The sequence below is a fragment of the Acanthochromis polyacanthus genome, chromosome 17, assembly GCF_021347895.1.
Source record: "Acanthochromis polyacanthus isolate Apoly-LR-REF ecotype Palm Island chromosome 17, KAUST_Apoly_ChrSc, whole genome shotgun sequence".
NCBI classification, from domain to species: domain Eukaryota; kingdom Metazoa; phylum Chordata; class Actinopteri; family Pomacentridae; genus Acanthochromis; species Acanthochromis polyacanthus.
Genome location: NC_067129.1, coordinates 6,203,585 through 6,230,663, shown reverse-complemented (window position 1 = coordinate 6,230,663; position 27,079 = coordinate 6,203,585). Strand labels below are relative to the sequence as shown.

Below are 27,079 nucleotides of genomic sequence, written 5' to 3'. Positions count from 1 at the left end.
AACCCTCAGCATTCTTTCAAAGTGCCAAACCCTACAGGATCTATAGAGGTGATGTAAGAGAGCAGCATACATCTTTTGATGTCACCAAAACGCTGCGGCACTATTTCATCTGTTAACAGACATACTGCTTTGACAGTAATAATGCCGTGAAGACTGCTGCGCGTTAAAGTGACGACTGTGAGTTATGTATATACCTCGGTTTATCATGTGCAGTTGAAAGACAGCACTCTGAAGAAAACATAAAAGCAATTTAAAAATGACATTAATGTGTCTCTGTGTTTTGACAATTCATCTTGGCAAGCACAGTGACTGTTTGGTTTGCTGTTTCAAGTCACATACTGGGTATAATGTGATGTTTTGACTAAAAATCATCAGCCAGATCACATGTGATGTAACAAAATGATTCAGGAGCATGCTGGGCAGAAGCTTTAGGGTTTTACAGCATTTTATTTCATCGAAGTCAAGTATCTAAAAACTCTGCGATTTAGGAGAAAAAAGGAAGATTCAGTGAAGATTACATTTTGCTAGCTGAGAATGCAGAAGCACCAGCGCTTTGAGTGGGAGCCTAATTAGCACACAGTATGAAATGCTATTCTTATATGTATCTGACACATTGAAGCAACAGGTGTAGCTTACTTGCATTTGCATGAACACAATAAAATTGGATTTAAAAAAAATGAAAAGCATTTATTTTGCTTAAGAAATTGCTAATTTTGCAGTTAGAATTACTGTTAACTCTCGTAATGTACGTCAGGCAAATGACTCAGACGGGACACTTTAAACTTGTGCTACTCAGATACACAGAAGCTAGTCACATTTTCATGCCATCATTTGGGCTGTAGCTCACTGTGTATGAAAAACACAGACATATAAAGACTGTGAGCACTGTGGCCAGGTAGTGCTGTGCAGAGCCAGACACATTGCAAAAGACTGAATGACAAGCAGCAGAGCCTGCCAGTGTTTCCTGGTGGTCTCATAATGTGCAACTACTGTGTCAAGCCTGTGACTACTCTTCAACACACTTGGAGAAGCTATATGGGAAATAATTAAAGCTGAGAGTGTACGATCTTTGTTTGGCTGATGAATAATACATGGGCTCTTTGGCTGGCAAACACGTACAAAGTAAAAATACACTGAAAAAATAACACATATCTCTGCTGTCTCGCACATTCACACACAACCACAGTGGTGTTTTCATCACTTCAGAAGAGATTACATTAACTTACACTGATTCCCTGAAAATTACTTGGACCCTAACCATTACCATTACTTGCTTATCACAAATTTTTATCCTTACACTCAAATTAAATGCATGACTTTCATTTAAATAGAGATGAATCCCCACAGTTTGACAGTATAAATAAATATATGTTCCCAGAATATGGGAACATATATTCATCACATTCATCCACAAAAAATCATGCACTGTTTACCGGTAGTTGCATAAAACATACCAGTTATGGACAAAGATAGATAAGATGCTGCTTTTTTATAAGTTCATCTTTCTCTCATTCAATGGGTAGTCGAGAAATTCCACATACTGTCTCGTGTGCTAGTGGATTTTGTTGTGATTAACCTGATATAAACCTTCTCTGAAGTCATACAGCACTCTGTCTGCTGTGTTTGTGAATAACTCAGCCTCATCTACACACGTGGACAAAATTGTTGGTACCCCTCAGTTAAAGAAGGAAAACCCACAATTCTCACTGAAATCACTTGAAACTCACAAAAGTAACAATAAATAAAAATTTATTGAAAATTAAATAATCAAAAACAGCCATTACTTTTGAATTGTTGATTAACATAATTATTTAAAAAAACAAACTAATGAAACAGGCCTGGACAAAAATGATGGTACCTCTATAAAAGATTGAAAACTATTTGACCAGAGTGACATGATTAACTCAGGTGTGTCATTTAATTGACATCACAGGTGTTTCCAAACTCATAATCAGTCAGTCTGCCTATTTAAAGGGAGACAAGTAGTCACCCTGCTGTTTGGTGAAAAGGTGTGTACCACACTGAACATGGACAACAGAAAGCGAAGGAGAGAATTGTCCCAGGACATCCGAAAAAAAATGATAGACAAACATCTTAAAGGTAAAGGCTATAAGACCATCTCTAAACAGCTTGAAGTTCCTGTGACAACAGTGGCTCATATTATTCAGAAGTTCAAGACCCACGGGACAGTAGCCAACCTCCCTGGACGTGGCCGCAAGAGGAAAATTGATGACAAATTGTATCCAAAGAGCCCAGAGCAACCTCCAAAGAAATTAAAGGTGAACTCCAAGGCCAAGGTACATCAGTGTCAGATCGCACCATTCGTCGTTGTTTGAGCCAAAGTGGACTTCATGGGAGACGACCAAGGAGGACACCACTGCTGAAAAAAACTCATAAAAAAGCGAGACTGGAATTTGCAAAAATGCATGTTGACAAGCCACAAAGCTTCTGGGAGAATGTCCTTTGGACAGATGAGACCAAACTGGAGCTTTTTGGTAAGGCACATCAACTCTATGTTCATAGACTCAAAAACCAAGCATACGAAGAAAAGAACACTGTCCCTACGGTGAAACATGGAGGAGGCTCAGTAATGTTTTGGGGCTGATTTGCTGCATCTGGCACAGGGTGTCTTGAAAGTGTGCAAGGTACGATGAAATCTGAAGACTATCAAGGCATTCTGGAGAGAAATGTGCTGCCTAGTGTCAGAAAGCTTGGTCTCAGTCGCAGGTCATGGGTCTTCCAACAGGACAACGATCCAAAACACACAGCCAAAAACACCCAAGAATGGCTGAGAGAAAAGCGTTGGACTATTCTAAAGTGGCCTTCTATGAGCCCAGATCTGAATCCCATTGAACATATGTGGAAGGAGCTGAAACATGCCATTTGGAGAAGACGCCCATCAAACCTGAGACAACTGGAGCTGTTTGCTCATGAGGAGTGGGCCAAAATACCTGTTGACAGCTGCAGAACGCTCACTGACAAATACAGAAATCGTTTAATTGCAGTGATTGCCTCAAAAGGTTGTGCAACAAAATATTAAGTTATGGGTACCATCATTTTTGTCCAGCCCTATTTCATTAGTTTGTTTTTTAAAATAATTATGTTAATCAACAATTCAAAAGTGATGGCTGATTTTGATTATTTAATTTTCAATAAATTTTTATTTATTGTTACTTTTGTGAGTTTCAAGTGATTTCAGTGAGAATTGTGGGTTTTTCCTTCTTTAACTGAGGGGTACCAACAATTTTGTCCACGTGTGTATGTCCAAACAGTTACAGCAGAGGCCAGGAAAGAATAATAATCATCCATAATCATGCTTCACATTACTATATGTAAATGTTGGCTGGGATTCTATTATTGGAACAATAGCTGGTAATATACTGTCCATCCTGTATATCATCCATATGTAGTTACAGCCAACCCGTTTAAGGTATGGTACAGAGATATGTACAGAATCTGCACCAGTCGTTAAGGAAGTGCAAGATTTACCCAAAATAAAAATTAGATAACAAATTATATTCACTGAGATGGTAATGACACCAAAGTAGTCACACAATCATTCTTTAGCAATATAAACCACACGGCGCTCTGAGTGGGCTAAAAAAACTGCAGACATTTTCTGTAACAACCATGCCATCTGTTCACCTGGACATCTCCATGGTGTCCTTGGTGAGATAGACGATCCAGTAGACCAGGTTGAAGGCGCCAAACGAAAGGGGAAAGAGGATGCGCGAGTATTTGTCGATGATGCTGGTGCCAGTCAGAACGTTGTTGGCCGGTACAGCTGAGCCTTGCTGCAGGAACGCTTGGGCATTGACAGGCGGGTTGGGAAATGTTTTGGCAGGGCGGTCAAACAGCGGGGCAGAGTTCATCCTCTTCTTCAGAACGCTGCTGGCATCCACCTTGGAGAGGCGAAAAGAGAAGGAAATTCACATTAAAGAGAATATTTTTTAATATGAGGGTGTTAATAATGAAACTGGTACTGCTGTATTGCGCCTAGAGAGTCATAAAATCCTGTGTACCAAGACTCTTAATACAGTAGTAGAAACTGATTATGCATGTAAAAGGACAGCAGGCTATAATGGCGGTACCTTATACACACTTAATTAAACAACAAAAAGAAAATCCAGCAAAATGCAAGAAACAAATTTGAGAAAATTCAGCCTAATATAAGTGCCATAAACAGCTGTGAGTTGATTACTGCATGTGGGGAAGTGTGTGTCTTCAGAACTACTTCTAGAATACCAATGAGCACCACAGTAATTACGCCCAACAAAGGAAATCAATGATGTTTTGTTTTTGATTGGATGTGATTTCAATCAACCCATTCCATCAAGATTGATGCAGTTGTGGGAAGCAAACAAAACATATTAAACAAAAGAGGCTCAGTATATTGACACATGGTTATCCTATGCCTCATCAACTTTCAGCAAACTCGTGTGATCTCAACACATGCTCCCTGCTCCAATAGTTGTAAATCAGATACAGTATGTGTGCAGAGAGAAAGGGAGCGTACGTCTGGGAAATGGGTCAAGGAACACCGTGTTGCCTGTAGGTAGATTCTGAGAGAGGGAGAAAAAAGGAACAGCAATCCTTTTCTTTTTTCAAAACCAAACAGGAAAGTGTATAAAATCTCATTTCAACAAATAAACCACAGAAATAGAACAGTCACGTCTTGATGGCTAGAGGTAATTTTGTTGTATTGAATAGTGTCTCCACTGAATTATTATAAAAGTGAGCATAATGAGCAATTAAGAAGAAGCATAATAATCAAATATGTATCTTGTGAAACTTTATACTTGCAAGATTATAATCACGGGACACCCTTTTAATACATTACATTATTACGAACCTTTTGAAAATAGATTTTAGTATTATAAAACATCATTTGAGGCAGATTCAGGACTACATTTGCATCTAAGAATGTTCCTAAAATATCCCCAAAAACAAGTTCATTACTTTGAAACAAACCCCACTTTTGAAGAATAATGTTCAGTACAGTATAGTTTGTGAAGAGTTGCGTGCATGTTTTATTGAACAGACTATTCCCAATAGTTAATCATACAGTCCAGTCCCACTTTGATCTGTGGGGCTTATTCAGTTCACTCTTGGAACAAAAACTGAACTTCAGAGATTTAGGCTGGATTTGTGAGGCTACAGGATTACTTGCCCCTCCACAGGTTAAGAAACTATTAAACTGTTACAATCCTCTGGCTTGGGGGAACCCTTGCAAAAATGCATGATGGCCAGTGTCAAAATAAGACTAGATAGGATCTTAAGTTACACAAAGCTTCATAAAATTTCCAAGACAAGTCTTCTGAGATTGAAAATAATGCTTGGAATGTTGAATGTTAGGTTACATGTCCGTACCAGTAAAGGTATCTAGTATTTTAACCGTTCATGCATTGAGTGTTCCGCATCAGAATTTCTATTTACAAAGATGGGGGACAATGTAATGAGGGCTGGTGAATGTTTTTGAGGTAGAAGAAGGGATTAAGAAAAAGGATTATATCAAAATTTGTATAACCCTATAGCAAGATGACACTGGGGAAAGACTGAGATGGAGTGGGTCCAGGTGATCCAACCACTCATCAGTGAATAACAATGTGTGCTGCTATCTGTGAGTGAAGTACTGTGTGCTTCATAACGCCAGGCTGCAGCTTTAAATGTCAGCTACCTATCACCATAATGGTTCCCTTTTAGGTGAGATCATGCGCTGAGTACAAATCGCATGCGTCGCCTTTGTACAGCATCCTGTATATATGTGCAGCTGATCGGAATGACAAGCTTATTTTTGATGAGGACAACAGGCTTGCTTGGCTTCTTCCTGGTAAAATCCCACAGGGATCAGCTCCTCTTCCCTTTATCCACTGCTCTAGATATCAACAGACCCACTTTGACACAGGGAGGATGGGCATTGATGGATGGGTGCACGGATGTTGTTTGGGTGTGGGTAACCATGCGTGGGGGTGGACGGTAGCTATGCATGAGTGTGGGTAATGTATGTTTGACAGTGCATGTGTAGGTGTGTGTATGGATTGAGGTTACACTAAGTGTGCATTGCCAATATGTCATGGCAGCAAGTACATAAAGGTGCAGATCCGTAGGTGTTGAGTGGGCGTATGCTGGTGGATGATTATTAGAAGGAGATGGAGATGATATATGTATGTAAAGGTTCTTTGTATATTAATATATGTGAAGCAAGGCAGTGAGTATACTGAATATATCAGCTTATAACAACTCAGTGCAAGTTGATTAAGTTGAAGCATTGAAAGAAAAAGCTGACAGGTGAAAAGATCTGATCATCAGCAGCAAATATAATGTAATTTTACACATTTAGATGATTCAAATGTTACTGCATTCTTAGTATCTTCAAAATCGTAGGCTGTCACAAACACTACACCTTGAAAGACTTTAATGACTTTCTACACATTTGACTGTAGTTGCACAAGTTCACTCTCCAATTTGAACTACTTGCCACCAGCTTGCTGGCTCCAGAAGGAATCACAAAGAAAAGTGATAAAGCATTTCAAAAGAACGAGTAACAGCAAAGCCCTGTTTGAACACTATGTGATTCAGTAACATAGTGATCCTCACAAGAACCTTAGAGGAGAAGTCAGAGTAGATCACACATGTCTCCTTTCAATGATGACATAGATGCCCTGGATGAAGGTGATGTTTCAGACGAAATGTGGGATTTAAATGTTGGTTCTGATCCAACACATATACTTTGTCACTACAAACCGAGCAGAGCTATCTGTTGGATGACTAAAAAGGCTTTTGAGATGCAAACAGCAGCGGGAGAACAAGTAGAAAATGTGTATTTTTTTCTTAAAGGGTTACACAAGTAGTGCCACGTGCACACAGGAGGAGGTGGGTTTGCAATGCTAAGCTGTATGAATAAAGCAAATTTAACCTGACTTCTCTATAGCTTGCAGAAAGCCATAACATATGCTAAAAACACCAAATGTAATTTCATTTGGTGTTTGTGATCCCATTTCATGTTATTTCACTGATCTACTCTTGGTAGTTATAACGTGCCAAATATGTGAATGCATTGGCAGGGATTTGCAAGACTGCCAGCTCATGTAAATATATTCAATATAAACATCCAACACATCTGTCAGTTCATATGCATAAACACAACAAATTATGCTGAGAAACTCCACAGGGTAACTTCCGGTGCAATACATGACTGTCCTTTTCCTATCAGGACTGTTTCCAGAGCATGAAAACATTCATTCCATCCAATTATCAGGACGCCAGGACATCAAAACAATTTGAAGATCAACAACAGCCCTGAAAACTGTCCTGATTTCATCAGTGTCTCTTCAACCAAGCAGCCATCACCAGTCCTGTGATTGCAGCCACCTGTGGCTAAGCCTAGAAATAAAGTTCACTTCTTTCCATTTCTCTCTCCTCCTTTTTGCTTTCCGAATACAAGTGCTTTATTTTCTGTTCATTCTCTGCACCACATACTGCACCACCTACTCACACACACCACTGAAAATGCATGCAGCACCCTTTATTCACACCGATAAACACCCCTATTGTCCTTTATGTTTACAGTTGTATGTTTGATTCATTAAATGGGCCATTTACCTTATGCTGTTGTGGGGTTTCCATTCCTGTTAGGGCTTTACTTGACAGTCATAACAGGTCATAGTCATTTAAATCGTGACTGGTGGATGGCTATTTCTATTCCCAGTGATACACCATTGTTTTTTTTTTCTTTTTCTCTGTGTAATGAAGAGTCTTCCCTCCTACATATTTGGTGAAAGCAGTCATTTTCCATGATGCATCCCTCCCACTCCTGCTTTCTCTCGGTGTAACTCTGTAGCGCGCACAAAAACAAACCGCACTGGCTCCTCGTATCCATCTCTCAATCTTACTCCATAAAAATGGACTGGGCCAGCTTTCTCAGCCCCCACTCTGCTTCATTGTGGTGGCTGCCCTCCTTCTTGTGAGCCCGCCGTGATCTGCTGGATATTCCCTTAATCTATGGCTCTTACGTAATCTGCAGCAACATCGTTCACAGAGCCACTGGCTGTCTCCTCGTGTCACTCTCGGTGGTTATCACACAGTTATAGGGACGAATAGAGGACTGGGAGGGAGGGATGGACGGGTGATATGCTGGAGATAAATGGACGGATAAGACATTGTATTGAGCGATGAGTGAATTGTATGGATGAGGCGGGCATAGTTTGGTGCAGATTACGTGCATGCACGTTATAGTATGGGTCTGTGCGGGTGTGTGTTTGAGTGTGTGTCGCAGATTATATGTGGATGTGTGTTCTGTGAGGACAACCGTGAATAAAGTGGAGATTGCAGTGTTTCAGTGTGGACAGCACACTCAAGCAAAAAGAGTGGGAGAGAGGCAAAAGAGAGATGGTCAAGAGATGTATGTGAGTGTGTGTGCAGAGGAGAGGGAGTACGTGTGAAGAGAGAATAGAGGGCTCACATTAGGAGCAGAGCAGGGGGCTACAGAAAAAGCAGAGAAACAGAGATAATGTTGGTGCATTTTGCATGTGTGCTTGACTGGTAAGAAAGGAAGAAGGGATGGAAGGAGAGATGAGTTGTAAAAAGTATGATTTTTCAAGGGATGAGGCAGAGAATAAAAGAGAAATGCTGTGAGATATTTGCATTGTATATGCTGCAAATTAATAGAAGAGAGAATAAATATTGCAGGAAGAGATTTCAAAAACATTTACACTCTTTGAGCACCTTTCATTAGTTTTGAGTTCTTTGGTTCAGACACAAGGTGAAGAGACAGATGTTAATTACCTTTCTCAACAGTTTCTGATGAAGGCGAGAGCTTTTGCCGAAACTGTCAAGAAAGGTAATTAACATCTATCTCTTCACCTTATGTCTGAACAAAAAAACTCAAAACTAATGTATTAACAAGAAGACATGATGAACGTTTCTGAACTCTTTGAGCACTTCACAATGAACCTGGTTAGGGCCTCCATTTGTTTTGGAAGGAGCCTCAGTTCTCTGTGGATTGCATGAGGTGTTGGAAACGTCTCTTGAGATTCTTGTCCTTGTTGAAATGACTGCATCGTATAATTTCTGCAGCTTTTTCTGCTGCACATTCAAGCTGCCAATCATACATTCTTCCAAATCCCAAAGGTGGCTAATATCTGGTGGCAGGAGACCCCACTATTGTTCACTGAACTCATTGTCATGTTCAACATGGCAAAATGTTGCATTGTGATGTGGTGCGTCATCTTTCTGGACGTAGCCATTGCAAGATGGGTAAATACCAATGGGTAAGCCATTTCTAATTGGTATTACGAGGACCAAAATGAAAGAAAGAAGAAGAAAACATTCTCTGCACCGTTATGCCACCACCAGCCTGGACTGTTCTCACAAAGCAGGTTGGGTCCATGGACTCATGCTGCTGATGCCAAATTCTGACCCCTGCCATCTGCAGTGTTCCTCAACAGAGACAGAGTTTCGTCACAATAGGCTATATTTTTCCAGTCCTTAGCTGACCATTTTTGGTGAGCCTTTGTCCACGGCAGCTTCAGATTTCTGTTCTTGGCTGACAGGAGTGGAAACTGATTTGGTGTTGTTGACGTGTTCTGTGATGCTTGACTGGTCAGGACTGTTTATCAGAGCTTCTGTGGTTGTTCTCTTAGTTCCAACCAGTCTGGTCATTCCTCTCTGACTTTGACCATCAACAAGGCATTTCTGTCCTCAGAAGTAGCACTGCTCTGTAAACTATATAAAAACCGTTGTGGGTGAAAATCCCTGAAGATCTGCCATGTCAGTAATACTGAAACCAGTCCATCTGGCACCAACAGTCATCACACGCTACACTACAGTCATTGTTCTAATGTATCATGCGAGCAGTAACTGAAGTTCCTGCCTTGCATCTGCTTGATTGAATGCTTTGCACAACATGATTAGCTGATTGGTACAAATAAGTAGGTGTTTCTCATGAAGTGCTTTCTCAGCAATGAGCAATAAAATTAGAATGTAAACCATCTGAACCAGGCAGACAGGCAAACTAACAAAGCGCACATCTCTGTCTTCACAAAATTGCATTCCTGTACAACTGTACGGCATTCTCATTTACATTTTGAAAGAAATGTGATATTTTTTTGTACCATTGCATTCCTCAACCCTACTTTTATAAGGAGGGATATAAAGAGCCACAAAGCCCATGTAAAGGGGTAAGAGGGGATGATGAAGGCATAAGTTAGCAAAGGAAGGTCAACGTTCACTTCCTGCCTAGGTTTAGGCTCCAGTGTGGTTTGGTTTACAAACAATTATCAAGCACTAAGTACATTTTTAAAGCCTGATCAAATTTAAGCAACAAAATTGCTTGGTTAGATTCAGAAAAATATCACAGTTTGGTCTGAAATATGACCTTTTCACTAGATGCTTGAAGCCTTTCCTCCATTTTCTGGATTACCAGGGTGATGAGTCCCACCACATCTAATATATGATTGGTTGGCTGAAAAGAGGCAACAGTAAAGCAATAAAATAAATGGCAAAGATATGTATGTTAATTTGAAGCGTGATATGTCAGAAACAAATGTAATCTAGCAGAAAATACGTTTTCCCCCCAAAACCTAATTGAGATTACAGTTTCCTTGTATAGAAACATCATTTTATGGAGACAGGCTTGCGATACAATTTCATAAAACACTTTCCTGAGTGGTCATTGCTATGTGGATGCAGACGCACTGAAAGAGCAGGTCACGTCCTTCACCGCAACGACTGTAGCAAACAGTCGACCTTAAAGCCACAGACCAGTCTCATTCATCAACGTACTGGAAAAACACCTCAAAGAAGAAGTCCATACACGACGGAGAGTAGAAAACTGACTTACAACTAATAGCCCCAAAAGAAAAATTCAACTGGCAGAATCTCTAGACCTAAAAAAGCGTGAATGAGAGCAAAATCTCAACAAAAACAGGAGTAAACAGCAATGAACCAAAACCATCAGAGGAATTTATCTGTAACCAGTGCTTCCGAAGCAATGCCGCATATTTATTCTGTCCATTTCCAAATTTATATATAGATTTTTTTTTTTAAATTAAAAAGCTTGTGGCCCTGATCGCCAATTTAAAGCAAAACAAAAGATTTCTGTTGTAAATTTGCAACAGTTATATGTTGCAAAAGACAAAACATACCCTGCCTGTCAAAATAGATCTAAGGAACGATATACTATAATAATAGAACATTCTATACATATATGTATAAAACTGACACATAGAGTTTCTGACGTTAATATATTTGTGCCAACTGGAAGTATGCATATCTGCACACAAGACATGTAGCAATTTCCTTTCTAATGTTTCCTTTTCATTTATTTTTTCTTATCTCTTGTTTTTATCATAATTACTTTTTTCATGTGCTGACAGCTAATGCCAATAAAGCAAACAGAAATAAAGAAAATGAAACACTGATATGAAGGAAAAGAGCTGAGACTGGATTTGGAAGAAGACAGACAGGATGAAAAATAGACACAAGCTTAGCGAGATACTAACAGAAACTCCAGCTATAAAAAGCACAATGAGTGTGAAATAGAACCAGTGCATCCAGAATAGAGCCCAGTATCAGCTCCACCACCTATACTATCCTTTTTCTGACTGATTTGTGCATATTGCATTAAAAATTACCCTCATAATCCGGTGAAACCAGGATTAATAGAAGAAAAAAGAAGAACAAAGCTCAAACCCACATATGCTGGGATGTGTGTCCTGCAAACAGGAGCTTTTTGCAACAAGCACAACAAGATGTTTCACAGTGCTATTTGGCCAAAATAAATAAATATACTTTAGCTCGCATTTTAGCTTAGTATTAGCCAGATGTTGCTATTTCACATAAAAACTGCTCTGCCTCATTCAAATGCTCGGATTAACGAATGCTAGTGTTAATGTTTAAATCTACTGTAATTACTGACCCGCAACTTTCTGCATGGCCCTCACTGTGTTTTGCTGAAGGTGTTGTTTCCTTTCTTTCTTTCTGTCTTTCTTTCTGTCTTTCTCTCTCTTCTCGTCTAACTAAGACCTTTTCATTGAAATAAGTTGCTGTGAAATGTGGAATAGACAAAAACATCTTATAACGTGTCTGACAAAGTTCAAGAAAGAAGCACAGCTCAGACAATGAGTACTGACATTGCAATGACAAAACCTTCAACTACAGCTAGGAGGTACATTGTTTAGCAGCTCAGTTCTGATTTGGGAGAAACAAGACAGAAGCACACGCCGGTGGAGTTTGATGAAGACATGTACAGCCACATAATGAGGCAGAGCAAGTCCTTGTTCTCTGAGAGTAGCATTGGCTCTGATCATCATTTATTGCATCAACTCAGCAGTTTGCAAGATCTGTGTCTGTACACAGCAGCAGTAATCCCACCTACCTACCAGCCAGGCCATAAAAGGATGTTGGTACATTATTTAGTAGAGATAGATGGATTATCAGCGTGGCCAATTATCGTGACTGATATTTTGCATTTTTCTGATTATCCATATCACTATTTTTATTGAGCGATTGTTGATAAATTCAACGCCTCTCTCTGTCAGTCGTCACTGTGTGGTGTCAGAAATGTCTCTCAAGCAAAGACTGCAATAACTGAACAAGAAAAACTAGCCGTTGCCACAAACCAGGAAATTAGCTTTTCTCACAGTGGTAAGGCTGTGCTAACAGCTAGTGGCTAAGTTAGATGGCGGCCACAAATTACCCTGAAACAGAGTCAGGAGAATAAAAGTTAATAATGCTTTAAGTTCTGGACCTTAGCGGGCAATAAAATGGGTAGAAAAGTGAAAGATTAAGAAAAGAGAGAAGAACAGCAAATGAAACTGCAGGAAACAAATGGATCAATCTCAGTCAATCTGACATAAATAAAGGAGAGCAACTGAATCACTCCCATTTCTATTTTCAATATTCAGGTACAGTCATCCTTAATAATCAAGTTATGAATTATTATGAATGACAGGTTCCCTGCTATAATGAGTTAAAACATTACATTTAATGTACAGATATCAGTTATTGATCTTTCTTGATCACCAATAATTAGAATCCGCATCGGCCAAATGAATGAATCAATGAATGAATGAATGAATGAATGAAATAATTATTGATATTGACAGAATTTGGGTATTTGAAAAGGTGCCCAGCTCGGAGCTCCCCTAATTCAGAGCCATGTCACTTCCACTGTCTTTGAACTATAAATAAATTACACTGCACATAATCAGCCCAAAAGTCCAACACCAAAGTGGAACAAATTAGTCTATGCTACAGCAACCACAGGCCAGTCCTCTTCACCTTGCTACCTTTAAGAATGAGTTTACATATGCTAATGCTTGAATCAGAACAACTATTCAAGTGTTAACCAGTGTGTCAGACTCACTGAGGAAACTTCTGTGTCGTTCCCCGTGGCTGCAGCTGGAGCTGCCGCCGCCGCTGCAGCCGCCGCCTCCTGAGCCGCTGCCTTCATGGCTGCCGCCTTCCGAAGCTCCCGGTTGGCCTGCAGGGTGGAGAAGTAGTTGACAGCCGCAAACTCAATCAGGGCGGAGAAGACGAAGGCAAAGCAAACAGCGATGAACCAATCCATGGCTGTGGCGTAGGAGACTTTGGGGAGGGAATGGCGGGCGCTGATGCTGAGCGTCGTCATGGTCAAGACAGTAGTGATACCTGTACCGAGAGAGGAGACAGAAGTTAGGTTTATTCTTGATTGTACCTTATTTAAAATATATTTTCATCTCACAGGAAAGCACGACACTTTCTAAAAACATTTTGGACAGGATCTAGTTAGCTGTTTTGCCCTTCTTACACATCTAACGCTTAAGTTAAGCAAACTGCTCCAGGCTCAGAATTCAGTTAATGCACAGACATGAAAATGTAGTTGATCATCTTATCATACTGTCCTACAGAAAGTGTTTTCCTCCAAATGTTTAATGCTGATCTGTTAAATGAAATCAAGGATGAACGTCCACTAATATCATGCTTGCTGTGTTTTATATTTTTTTTATCAGGATGTCAGGATATTGTAAAAAAGTGACACAATACTGCAAAGAATCAGCAGTGTAACAGATATTTACAACTGGCATGGACAGTGATTATTTACAATTAAGAAAGTGTGAAGATAGCTGTGAAGTAAGCTGAAGAATGATGAGAAGGTGTGTTTATGTAGGTTTTAATGTCTGTGTTGCCATTTGTTTCTGAAAAAACATCCAGTGACTCAGTGCCTGGGAATGTTTGTCAATGAGTAACAATATAGATATATACAGTCTTGATTATAGGAGACCACTGCAATCAGCTGTGATTTGGACACACAAAAACCCACACACAACCAAATGCAATGTTTAACCACCGTGTAACTTAGGAAACAAATTAAAACAAAGGCATTTCTGTGAATTTTGTTTGCGGTCAAAGCACTTCCAGTATCTTCAGAATTTATAGACTGTGATGCTGCATCGATGACACAAAGTTAGTCAGGTCTTAGTATGTACTACAGTGACCATGGATATGCATGTCTGAGGAATAAAGTGATCTAATTTATTCCTTTTTTTTTTTTTTAGCAAAATAATGATTTATTTACCAGTTTACTGAGGACAAAATTAGATTCTCTGAAGAAAAAGGCACACAATATCTGGATCCAAAAATTTTGCTTACTGTTGTTGCCAATCACATCTCTTCTAGGACGGGTTATGTTTGAGTTTTCACGTTTAGTCTGTCAGTGAAACACTGTTGCAATGAGATTACTACCAAAATTAAGCAAGCACATTAATATTTGCAGAAAATATTGAATAATGATTGAACACACAACAAAAACTGAAAATGAAATTGAAGTCTTAATTATGATGGCATGAGAGAAAGTCCAAATAAAGGTTCTTGTTTCTTGTCTAAAAAATGTATAATTTCCAATAGAAAAAAGACATTGTGCTTTTTGTGAAACATTATGCACAGACAACTATAACATGGTAATTACTAAATGTAGTTTCATGTCACAAAATAATTAAATATACCCATATTTGTACTGTATACACAGTTGATTTTCCTACAGAACACCCGTAATGCGTGGCAGCAGCTCTGTTTCATGGCATATAACTAGAATATCAGTCCATGTGGCATTTCAGCTCAGTACGGTTTGCCAAAAAGTCACTTGAGGGAATGCTAATCTGTCCATAAGCAGACTAACCCATGCCCCTACAGTGGCACACTAGTAAAAGAGACCAAATATCTGTTAACATTCTGGAGAAAACTATCCAGTCTGATGACCAGACACAAGCCACTAAATGTTTGCTCATATTTGTTTTTCTGTTAATGGCAATCTCATAATGGGAGCCATGAGCGAGATGACAGAAGGATAAACAGAGGGGAGAATAGATGTGTGGAAGGATGGAGATGAAACGTGAATGGATGCATAAATGGGCTGGTGGCTGCACATCATTTAAAAGTTCCTTTAAACTCTTCATATTCCTATAGATTCCTACTTCAAACTTACAAAACCACTGCATAAATTTCAGGCCATTCATAGATTCTCTTAGATCTAGTTTGGAAAATGTTTAGACCACACAAATGCATCACAGGAGGTGTATTTTTGAGACACTTTTGATGCCCAACTTGTATAATATATCCACTAAAAATAAGTGCATAAATATAAACTGTAATATTGCATCTAGAAATAAGCCTCTCAAATGATAGAAAAGGGTTTTCTCTGTCTTGCCCAGATTCCAACCTTTTTAAGTCAGATAAAGATGCTGACAATGAACATCTCTTTTAATGGTCCATTAACAGAGTACATATCTAATTCACTTTCATCAAGCTAAAGCAAGCAGGGAAACGGGGCCATTGAACACTGCCGTCCATGCTTTTACTGAATGTGCGCTGTAGTTGTGCACATTTCATTAGCAGTGTAGGAAACTTATGGGGGATTTAATGCACCCAATAATGTCTCAGAAAGTGTCTTCCGCACAGCACTGCAGCGGCGAAAGCTAACAACTCTCAAATACAACCTCCTCCGACAGTCTACCAACGCCAACTGTCTCAATCTCAAGCTAAATGATTGCAAAGGGGAGGAGGAACACGGGAAGAAAGCCTGTCAGGGTAGGAGGGAGGCGAGGCAGGAAAAAAGAAAGAAAGAAACCAGTGTAGGAGGGAGGGGGATGAAGTATAAAGACAGGATAGAAATGAAGTGCTTGGGGCATTCATGTGCTTTTATGGAAAAAAGGCAAGGTACAAATTAGGCCACACTCAATTAAGTCAGCAAGACTTGTGCTCAAGGGACTTTCAGCTCTTAGAGAGGTTGTTGACAATCCAGCACACAACATGCTATGGCTTGATGTACTGTCAGGGTGGAGAGCATCCATGAACTAATTTATCATCTTCCTCTTCTTCTCCCTTTTCTCTCTTCTCTACTCTTCCTACCAATATTAACTGACACAACTTACTCAGGCAATGACGTTTTAGCTGCTTGCTTGAAAAAAATCTCGTAATAAATCTTGATGGGAAACTCTAAAGGTAACTGGAAGAAGGTTTTGAAAGGCCTGATGAAGCCAGAATTTAGCTTTTTTTGTGCGTCAGACTAGACGCTATGTTAGGACCAAAGACTGTACATCATGGCAAACACGTCATCCCCACTGTGAAGCATGGTGGTAGCAGCATCATGATGTGAAGCACGGTGGTGGCAGCATCATGATGTGAAGCATGGTGGTGGCAGCATCATGATGTGAGGCATGGTGATGGCAGCATCATGATGTGAAGCATGGTGGTGGCAGCATCATGATGTGAGGCATGGTGATGGCAGCATCATGATGTGAGGCATGGTGGTGGCAGCATCATGATGTGAGGCACGGTGGTGGCAGCATCATGATGTGGAGCATGGTGGTGGCAGCATCATGATGTGAGGCATGGTGATGGCAGCATCATGATGTGAAGCACGGTGGTGGCAGCATCATGATGTGAAGCATGGTGGTGGCAGCATCATGATGTGAGGCACGGTGGTGGCAGCATCATGATGTGAGGCATGGTGGTGGCAGCATCATGATGTGAAGCATGGTGATGGCAGCATCATGATGTGAAGCATGGTGATGGCAGCATCATGATGTGAAGCATGGTGGTGGCAGCATCATGATGTGAGGCATGGTGGTGGCAGCATCATGATGTGAAGCACGGTGGTGGCAGCATCATGATGTGAAGCACGGTGGTGGCAGCATCATGATGTGAAGCACGGTGGTGGCAGCATCATGATGTGAGGCACGGTGGTGGCAGCATCATGATGTGAAGCACGGTGGTGGCAGCATCATGATGTGAGGCACGGTGATGGCAGCATCATGATGTGAAGTACGGTGGTGGCAGCATCATGATGTGAGGCATGGTGGTGGCAGCATCATGATGTGAGGCACGGTGGTGGCAGCATCATGATGTGAGGCACGGTGATGGCAGCATCATGATGTGAAGCATGGTGATGGCAGCATCATGATGTGAAGCATGGTGGTGGCAGCATCATGATGTGAGGCATGGTGGTGGCAGCATCATGATGTGAGGCATGGTGATGGCAGCATCATGATGTGAAGCATGGTGGTGGCAGCATCATGATGTGAGGCATGGTGGTGGCAGCATCATGATGTGAAGCATGGTGATGGCAGCATCATGATGTGAAGCATGGTGATGGCAGCATCATGATGTGAAGCATGGTGGTGGCAGCATCATGATGTGAGGCATGGTGGTGGCAGCATCATGATGTGAAGCACGGTGGTGGCAGCATCATGATGTGAAGCACGGTGGTGGCAGCATCATGATGTGAAGCACGGTGGTGGCAGCATCATGATGTGAGGCACGGTGGTGGCAGCATCATGATGTGAAGCACGGTGGTGGCAGCATCATGATGTGAAGTACGGTGGTGGCAGCATCATGATGTGAGGCATGGTGGTGGCAGCATCATGATGTGAGGCACGGTGGTGGCAGCATCATGATGTGAGGCATGGTGATGGCAGCATCATGATGTGAGGCACGGTGGTGGCAGCATCATGATGTGAAGCACGGTGGTGGCAGCATCATGATGTGAGGCACGGTGGTGGCAGCATCATGATGTGAAGCACGGTGATGGCAGCATCATGATGTGAAGCACGGTGGTGGCAGCATCATGATGTGAAGCATGGTGGTGGCAGCATCATGATGTGAGGCATGGTGGTGGCAGCATCATGATGTGAGGCATGGTGGTGGCAGCATCATGATGTGAGGCATGGTGATGGCAGCATCATGATGTGGGGATGTTTCTCAGCAGCAGGCCTTGGAAGGCTTGGAAAGGTAGAGGGCAGAATGAATGCAGTGAAGTATAGAGAAATCCTGGGAGACGAGATCACGCAGTCTGCAAGAAAACTGCAATGTGCTGTGCAACCCTGGAAACTTTAGGAGCTCACATGCAAGGCACTGTTGCGCATTTTGAAAAAAATGTGTAATTGGATTATTTTTGTAGATAATTTCTTTCAAAATACCTAGAGAATGTGCTTTCTTTTGCCCACAATATTTCCAATATTGAGTGAAGTGAAAGTAGCAGGATGAGCAAGGTTAGTGAGTTTCCACAGATGTTGCTCCTGCATGGGGGCCTCAACTTCCACGCTACCTCTCATGGTTGGGACTTATTCTCTGAAGAAAAGGCTTGTCAGAGCACTGACTCACTTCCAAAAACACAACAGAAACATAATTATGGGGGCCACAGTTTCACTTCGCTCAGCTGCAGCTTGTTGAATTTTAGCACGATGGGGGAAATTAAATTAAAATAATAGCAGCGTCTATGCACTTTCACACATTTTCCCCCATTTTTCCCCTCCTCTCTCTCTACTAAGTCTCTTTGTCTCTGTCATTCCTCTCTGTCTATCTCCGTCTTTGTTCAGTGTCTCTCACCCTCTCTGTTCCTGAGGCTAGAGCTTGGTGGCAACTGTAGCGTAATGTAATGTGAGCAAGCGGAACCTGTGAGTGCTCGGATGAGGGCCAAGTAAACATCCTCCCCCTCTCAGCCCTTGCATGACCAATTTCAAAAAGGACATTTATTCCCAATTAATTCAGCTCAACCACAGTGGAGGAGGAATAGAGATAATGAAGAAAGGTTAAAACAGACTGTGATGACTGTGTCTGTCTTTGTTCCCATGCAGGAGGTTGTATTTTAAAGACCACTCTGTGCCGTTTAAAATCAGTGTAGCAAACGGAGAGAAGTATGCTTGCTGGAAGTTTTTGCAGAGTTAGACTCGCACTGGGGTCAAGCCGTGGGTGGCGAGTCAATAAATACAGACAATTTTCATCGGGGTTTCAGATACTTAAAGAAATTAAAGTGGATGTTTGAAAGATGGAAATTTTGTGAGAACTTGTTGCAGAAACAGAAAGTAAAAGACATCACACCATAATGGATGATGCGTACCAGGCCACAGCTTTTGACTGCTTGGTTTCAGTGATTTGCCATGATTTCCTCATTTTATAATCATCTTCAAATTGCAATCATACAAAATTACAGAAAAAAACCTCAATGACCTGTGAGACCATTTTCTCACAATTTTTAGCAGATTAAACAAGAATGATGTTGAAGGAAAAGCAAAATATAGGATAGTATTGTGAAGCATTCTTCCGTTTGAATCAGTCTACATCGCTTGAAAGTTAGGTTGCAATTTATCCAGTATATAAGCAAAGTGGAATGAAAGAAATCTTACCAAACACAGTCCGAGCTGGAACCGACTCCTTGTTAATCCAAAAAGAGACTTGTGCCAGGATGACCGTCATAATACAAGGAATATAAGTCTGGATTAAAAAGAAGCCCATTTTCCTTTGGAGGTGGAAGTGGACGGTCATGATGACGTATTCTCCTGCAAAAGTAAAGTTTAGTTAGTTTAATTTTGCAGGGGCATTTCACAATTAAAGGAAATTGCACCAGAGTAAGCTAGCTGCTAATTTGCATCTGTTTTCAATGGGCAGGTACAGAAAAACACCAAAAACATTTGCTGGTGGGGAGACATTCATAGGCACAAGGTTGTTGTATTGGATCATGGAACTATACTCATTTTTTCTAGAAGATATCTTAGTGATAAATACAGGATATACTTATTTTACTTGCATGCACAACTTAACTATATCATTTTAAAGGTACCATGACTTAGAAAAAAAGCTTTCGTTTATTGTACCAGGAAAACCTCATTAAAACATGTCACACATCACCTCAAAGCTGTGAAACACTGGACCGCCATTCTTCTAATCTTAACACAAAATGAACACCGGACTGGATTCATTAAAGGTCTGAGTATATTTGAAGAAATCTCTGCTCACCTGTATTGGATTTAAGCATCTCGCTCGATACTGTCTGACCAATGAGGTCGTACTGCAACAAACTGGATGATTCCTGCGGCACCTCCACAGAAGATAAAGGACCTTTCTTCCACGTGTACACAATCTCACTGATGGGGTAGGCATCTAAACACGAAGGATAAAGAGACACATATTTCTCATACTTCCTTGTTTCTCACTTTTAAAACTTTTTACAGTTTGCATCCCTAAAAATAAAAGCCAGAAAAATTCATGAGAGTACGCACAAATAACGCAGTTAACTAGGAGCATGTATTTATTTTGGGTTCCCAAATGTATTGTATATGACATTTCAAATTGAAACGATTGAAGACATCTTGTCAGACAGTCAGTTATTCGCTGACAGAGTGATCATTGGAGAGTGACACCATCTGTCAGACCAGCGAGGCTTATCAAAAAACAAACTCACAACTCCCAAACTTGAGTGGGCAGGCGTGGCCGTCCATCGGGAAGTTCATCAGACGCATGGGGCATTCTGCATTTATAGTTAATCTGTCAGAGTAGAGAAGAGTTGAAAGGAGTTGTTTTATTTTGATTTGATCCACTGATACCAGCAAAGTAATATCTGCAGTTTAAAGCTGGATCCAATCAGCTTAAAAAAATCTCCATATACGTACATATATACAAGATATCGCATTGGAAACAGGCTTTGATAGCTGAAGTAGAACCTGCTGTTTGTTTTTCACACCAAAACCTTTTTGAAATTAACTTTATTCAAGCTGTTATTGTCGTCCTATTTATGAATCACCAATATTTGATCTGACAGTGATTTTTTTTCCCCTTAACCTTGTTGTTTTTGTGAAATGCTCCACTTTTCTTTCATTAGAATGGAGCTCATCATGCACGTCTGACTGCCAGTCTCCTCATAAATCTACAGATGCAGAGCAGATTCATTTGAGGTATTTCCTATTCAGACTCACATAAATTTGCAGTTATTTAAATCTAAGTTAAATCTCAGTCTTCTGGATTCTTTTGATTGGTGTAGATGTATTACTTTGATTTATTGTTAATGCGATAACCCAAAGTAGTCCTGTTTACCAGACTGAAAGTGAATACAAGCGTTCGCTGCTACTAAGTAGGTCAGAACTTTGAGGAAACTTCTCAGGCACAAAGAAGGAAGAGGGTAATTTATCACAAATGATTTAATGATTTAACGCTCATGCAAAACATTTTTTCCCTGTCAGCCAAAGTGTCTCACGAAAGTTTAGGTACGAATAATTTTAGTTTAACACTAGCATTGCCAATACAGTCTTATGCGCAGCACTCTAATTACCATGCTACATTTGCTGTGATGCTTGTTTCTAAACAGCTATATCCCATTATGAACTGCAGTTTTCCACCAATTTTATGCCAAACAGCTAAACAAAGGGTTTCTTCAGTTCTCATTTAACAACATTCCGGGAATCTCCTTGTTTTTCATTCAGAATTCTAGTGCCTTAGTCCTTTTATCTGTGATCTCCTGCAAACAGCTCATATTTCACTACTAAACATCGTCTCACTGGAATCACTAAAGCCTCAGACTCATAAAACATCCTCACAAGAGGTCACATGACCTTATTGGTTGATGTCCGCCATCTTGTCTGCTGCCAGTTCCTGCCTGAACCTGCTTCTTCAGATAAGTTATGACTTTGTACCATAATATAGTTGTTTAAATTGATTAAACAACTCAATCTCGGTCTTTACAAGTAAAGTTGATCCACTTAGATAATCTTTTGAAAATCTGTCTGTGTGCCATCACTGACTCAGGGGCTTTTCTTCATTCAATATATATCTCCTTTTGGAACAAAGCTGGAGTCATGTTTGTTTGAATTGCTTTCAAGGCCTGTTTTCAGTATCAGATGGCACATATCTTTTTTTTTTGGAATGGCACCCTTTATTTCTTTTCATGTCTGTGCATATTCTTGGATGCCTGTTTATTTGATTTGCCTTCCAGGTCTGTGCTCTATTCCGGTCTTGGCTAGGCTTGAATCTCACTGTCCAGCACTGTTACCTCATGGTGTAGAGGATAGTTCCGTTCTGCATGATGCGGAACAGCTTGTTGGGGGTGGTCATGTTGTGAGAGATCGACCTCTTGCCATTCCGGAAAAAGGTGTCTGGTGTCCAGATCTTGCTGACCATCAGGTTGTTGAGCCGCAGGATCTCAATGGGGCCCTCGAATTTTAGCCTTTCGTCAATCCATGTCTGACGAAAGAACACGTCCATGGTGTATTCCTGGAGGGGGGTTAGAGTGTGGGTTAAGGATTTATTTACTACTACTGTCACCAGTCCTACTGCTGGTGCTGCTTCTGCTCCAGCATCTACTATCTCCTGCCGTTTTTATCTACTACCCCCAGAGAGAATGGCAGATGGGTTTGTGAGCCATGGTTTCGAAGGAATCTGCTGGCTAGAGTATTGGCAATGTGATGAGGTGGTTTTTTTTTTTTTCTTTCTTTCTCTTTCTGGATCTTTCTACTACTGCTGCCAGTACTAACAAAATAAAAAAGTTAGATTGTCTATAAATAGCCCCAAAACATAATATATTGTTTTCTTTATGTGCCTTATCTGTTATTATATTTTTACAGACTGCCAGGTTTGAAAACTAGGGTAATTTATTTATTTATGATAAACACTGTAAATTGTTCTACATTATTTCATGTGTAGAGTCAGCACAAAGTCTACGATACAAATCCATCCTGCTTTGGATCAAATGGGTGACCTTGCCTCCATAAAGAGCTGTTTGCATGCCTTTCGACAGAGCTGCCACAAGCATATCACATGGCAGTTCAAGTAGGCTCTAGAGGCTGTGAAACACTATCTAAAGCCTACAGCCAAACAGTGTGGAGTACAACAGACATACATCATTCAGCCTATCCCATGGCAGAGTAGCCAGCCTATCCCATCCCAACATCAGCCACATCGCTCTCTCCCTCTCTGGCGGGGGGATTGTCAACCAGATTAAAATCCTAAGCTGCACTAATGACATCCTGCCCAAATGCTGGCATAATGAAGGCTGGGAGAGCCATGAGTTGAGGCTGTATGCACAGAGTTGCTGTGAAAACTGTACAGTTTGTCTCGTTTCCATACATTTACTTTGGTAACAAGTAATAAAACAAAATCATGCGAATGACAGCCAGTGAATCCGCTTGTATCCTGCATCAGTATTTCAGCAGCCAAAGTGGATTACATACCATCTCGACATCTGAAACAGGTCCAAAGCTTGTGACGAAGATGTCTGTTTTGACCTCTGTAACTGGACCTACAGCAGAGTGATAAGTAGTCGCTTTGATTCTCTAGAAAACTTTGGATCAGACCATTTAATTGTCATTTTAACACCTTCGTATTAAAAGAAGTTTTTTTTTTTTAAATAAGGCAATATGTAACATATAGCTCATTTACAAAATAAAATAGCAGCTAAAAATCTAATTAACTAGTGAAAAACAGTATATATATGATTCAAAGTTCATTTTAAAACTCAGTTTTTAATTGTTAGTTGGTAATTTTGTCATATTGTTAAAGAAAAGAAGCTGCCTTAACTATTGCAGCACAGAGACTAAATGATAACGGGGCACAAACAACTACTTCAGTAAAACTTTATCCTCTAGAAACAAGAATATGAATCCAATAAGAAAGTGGCAATATTATGTAAAAATCCAAAATGACACGATCATTAGCATACCTCCAAATCCAGGTCGCAGCCTGTTGTCATAGCCATCCAGTAATCTATCCAATATGCGCGTGATGTTGTCCAAATAGATACTGGTCTCACTGTGCTGATTCCCCCAAACACTGTTCGCACTGTAACTAAAGTACATGAACACTAATGAAAGCTCATTGCAACAGAGAAGAAAGCAGCTGAAAATACAGAGTTTCCATAATGCCCATCCATCCACAGTCTGTGGCTGCCGTGCGTAAAAGTCCGAGAGCATGCAGAGAAAAGAGTTGCCATACTCACCAAGACAGAAATAAGCAAGTTAAAAGGAAAGCCATGCCTCGCAAACACCCGACAACTAGAAATCCCAGGTCAACTTTTAAAATCAGCATAGTCCGTCATTTTAAAGCAAGATTAAATGCGGGTCAGATCTTCCTTTAGTTGTAAACCGTGCGAGGATATCGCGCCAGTCCAGCACGACTTGACTTCCCCCTCTAGTGCGGTTGCGCCCGCCTCAGCCTGAATCGCTCAGCTGGAAAAACCTAAAGAGTTTTTAAGAGAGTGAAGAGGAGGGACGAGGGGGACTTCAACATTAACTGAACAAAGCAATTTTTTTTCACAGTCTCAAGTGCAACAGGGACTATTTGGAGAATGTTTGATTGGAATAATGACGGCTACTGTGCCGATTGGATTAAGAAAAGAGCGATGGAGAGAGAAAAAAAGAGAGAGGAGGGAGAAGTAAAGAAGAGAGCTTGCACAAATACAGCTCTGTTATATCAATGGAGAGTGTAACCAGGGCTATTTTGAAGGCTGTGTAATTGTAAATAATATTTTGTTACCGCATCCAAGCCTTTGAGTCCAGGGTGCCTGCGTGTGTGCGCGCCTGAAATCACAGGGTTTGGCCATGCAAAAAAAAAAAAAAAAAAAAGAAAATTGCTACTAGAGTTAAAGTATGATTCATATAGTGGTTGGGTGGTTGAGTGGAGTGGGTGGTAGGTACATTTAGTGCACCTTCAAACTCCATAGACCAAGAACAAGGGGGGAAATACCAAACTGTCAGAGCATTCCTACAGACCTGACATGAGTTTATTTCTGTTTGCAAAAAAAAACACACAATTCAAGAAATTGCATCATGTACACTGGTGCTCAGTAAAGATGAGCTTTCAGTGCATCACCAAGTAGTGCACATAGCCATCAACTCGTGGCACAGGAGGAAAAAGAGCAAAACCTCCTGGGCCAAAAGTGGAATATTTCACATTGTGTGTGTGTGTGTGTGTGTGTGTGTGTGTGTGTGTGTGTGTGTGTGTGTGTGTGTGTGTGTGTGTGTGTGTGTGTGTGTGTGTGTGTGTGTGTGTGTGTGTGTGTTTTTATTTACTGATCTGCTCGGTGATCATTCAATCTAAAGGTTGGTGAGCAAATAGAAGTTAAAGCAAACAGTGTGTGTGGGAGGGAGAGCTACTGTACTACCACTACAGTGGAAAAAATGCTAATTATAACTCTTGCACTAAACAAGTTGAACCTTGAGGGGGGGAAGAAGAAGAAAAAGAAAAAAATAAAGCCAAAAAAACCCACAAGAATTCCTGTAGCACAAAAAAGATCCAGTGCTGTCTAACCAATGTCAGCGGGTGTCTGTGCTGTTACGTCTTCAGTGATCAATTGAACTAGAATACTTCCTTTCAGCACAGCATTACTTTTTCATTATAAGTGGTATCATAGTCATGCTATCAATAATTCACATGGGGGAGAAAAAATATAGGATATTCTTCTGACAGCATTAAAATGTGAAGACTGATTACGCAACATAATCCTTCAACTATAGTCTCTTTGTACTCAAAACACAAGTTATATAATGATCTCAAAATATGAGTTAAATCATATGCAAACAACAATGGAATCACTTTCAGACCAAGTGCATCCAAAGTTGATAATATTGGTGCAGTGTGTCTGATAAATGGAACGATTCCTCTAAAAACTGTGCTAGATTTAGCCGCAGTCAAACTAGTATGTTTCAGAAAGACTTTGAATTTGCATGCATGACAGTCCTTCCACATGATCTACAAACACAGACATATGCAATTCTTCAGAAAACCCTCCTAGAGTACAACATTATAGAGGAGCTGGGTGGTATAGCGTGTTGAACAGGGCATACAATATGACTGTAACTTAGTTGGGTACACTCAAGATCAAATATCTTCTGATATTTTTCTCCATATCGTCTCCAACCCACCATCCAAGAACTGTAGTACAGCGTAGCAGTAGTGGCAGTTGTAGGAGTAGAAGTGGCAGGTCCAACATTAATTTATACAACAACAACATCGTGGTAAAAGCAGCAGGATTTCTACAAGTGGTAGACACAATAGTAGCAGCAAGAAAAGTAGAGAGCAGCGGTGGTGGTAATATCCACCGAGGTATTACTGCATTAGACGCATTCGTAGTTGCAAATTCAGCTTCTCTCTGGGGCTTGGTGGTGGACAATGTCATCTGACCGTAATGCCTTGATCTTCTTGATCTTATCAACCATGAGGTCAACTAATCTGACCAACCACAGCACGCTGACCATGAAAGGCTTCTGACCTGATTCATTTTGTTGGCACCGACTAAGGTTGAAGACAAGCCAGGACAAAAAGTGAACTTATTCCTTGCTCATGTGAATGCGCTTTGCATGCTTTGTAATGGCTTCTGACGTTGCAGGCAAGCAGAGGCACACATGTATAGAATACACGCGCACACACACATGATACAGACAAGAGCCATTACACTTTAATCCACCCCTGTTGCTGGTAGATTGAAATAGTAATGGACACATCCACATGGATACTAATAATCTGCCTTTTAGCCACGTCAGTCATTACAAGAATTCAGGCAAGATTAGCACAAAAATGCTACATAATACCGTTTAAGATTAGAGATGCTTGCCATGTGGTAAATCAGGATTCGATACATGTGTTCTTTATCCATTTTCTTGTCATATGAGTTACTTTCCACACAAGGTTGCTGTTTGATTAAGTGTTTGACATGGCTGATTGAGAGAATGGCCCGCTGACTAGTTAGAGGCATCGTCTAAATGGCTGAATGACTAACTGACTGACTTCTGTATGGCTATTAAAATGCAATGCCTCTCTCCCTGACTGGATCACTGCCTGC

At 40.6% G+C, this 27,079-nt stretch overlaps 1 protein-coding gene and 1 long non-coding RNA gene across 2 annotated transcripts in view; one reads left to right on the top strand and one right to left on the bottom strand.

Moving 5' to 3' along the window:
* gabra6b (gamma-aminobutyric acid type A receptor subunit alpha6b) overlaps positions 1-24,768 on the bottom strand; it is a 35,374-nt gene extending 10,606 nt beyond the window's left edge. Inside the window, exons 1-9 of the mRNA XM_022206145.2 lie at positions 24,239-24,768; positions 23,963-24,087; positions 23,475-23,542; positions 22,298-22,518; positions 20,717-20,799; positions 20,272-20,415; positions 19,662-19,814; positions 13,367-13,650; positions 3,646-3,902 (exon numbers count right to left, since the gene is read on the bottom strand). Coding sequence (XP_022061837.1) covers positions 3,646-3,902; positions 13,367-13,650; positions 19,662-19,814; positions 20,272-20,415; positions 20,717-20,799; positions 22,298-22,518; positions 23,475-23,542; positions 23,963-24,087; positions 24,239-24,327 — 1,424 coding nt within the window. The 5' untranslated portion in view covers positions 24,328-24,768. The remainder of the gene's footprint in view (positions 1-3,645; positions 3,903-13,366; positions 13,651-19,661; positions 19,815-20,271; positions 20,416-20,716; positions 20,800-22,297; positions 22,519-23,474; positions 23,543-23,962; positions 24,088-24,238) is intronic.
* On the top strand, positions 17,129-18,080 carry LOC127530651 (uncharacterized). Its single transcript, XR_007937292.1, has 3 exons — positions 17,129-17,301; positions 17,679-17,852; positions 17,969-18,080. It is a non-coding gene; the product is annotated as an uncharacterized LOC127530651 (long non-coding RNA).
* Positions 24,769-27,079: the final 2,311 nt, after the last annotated feature.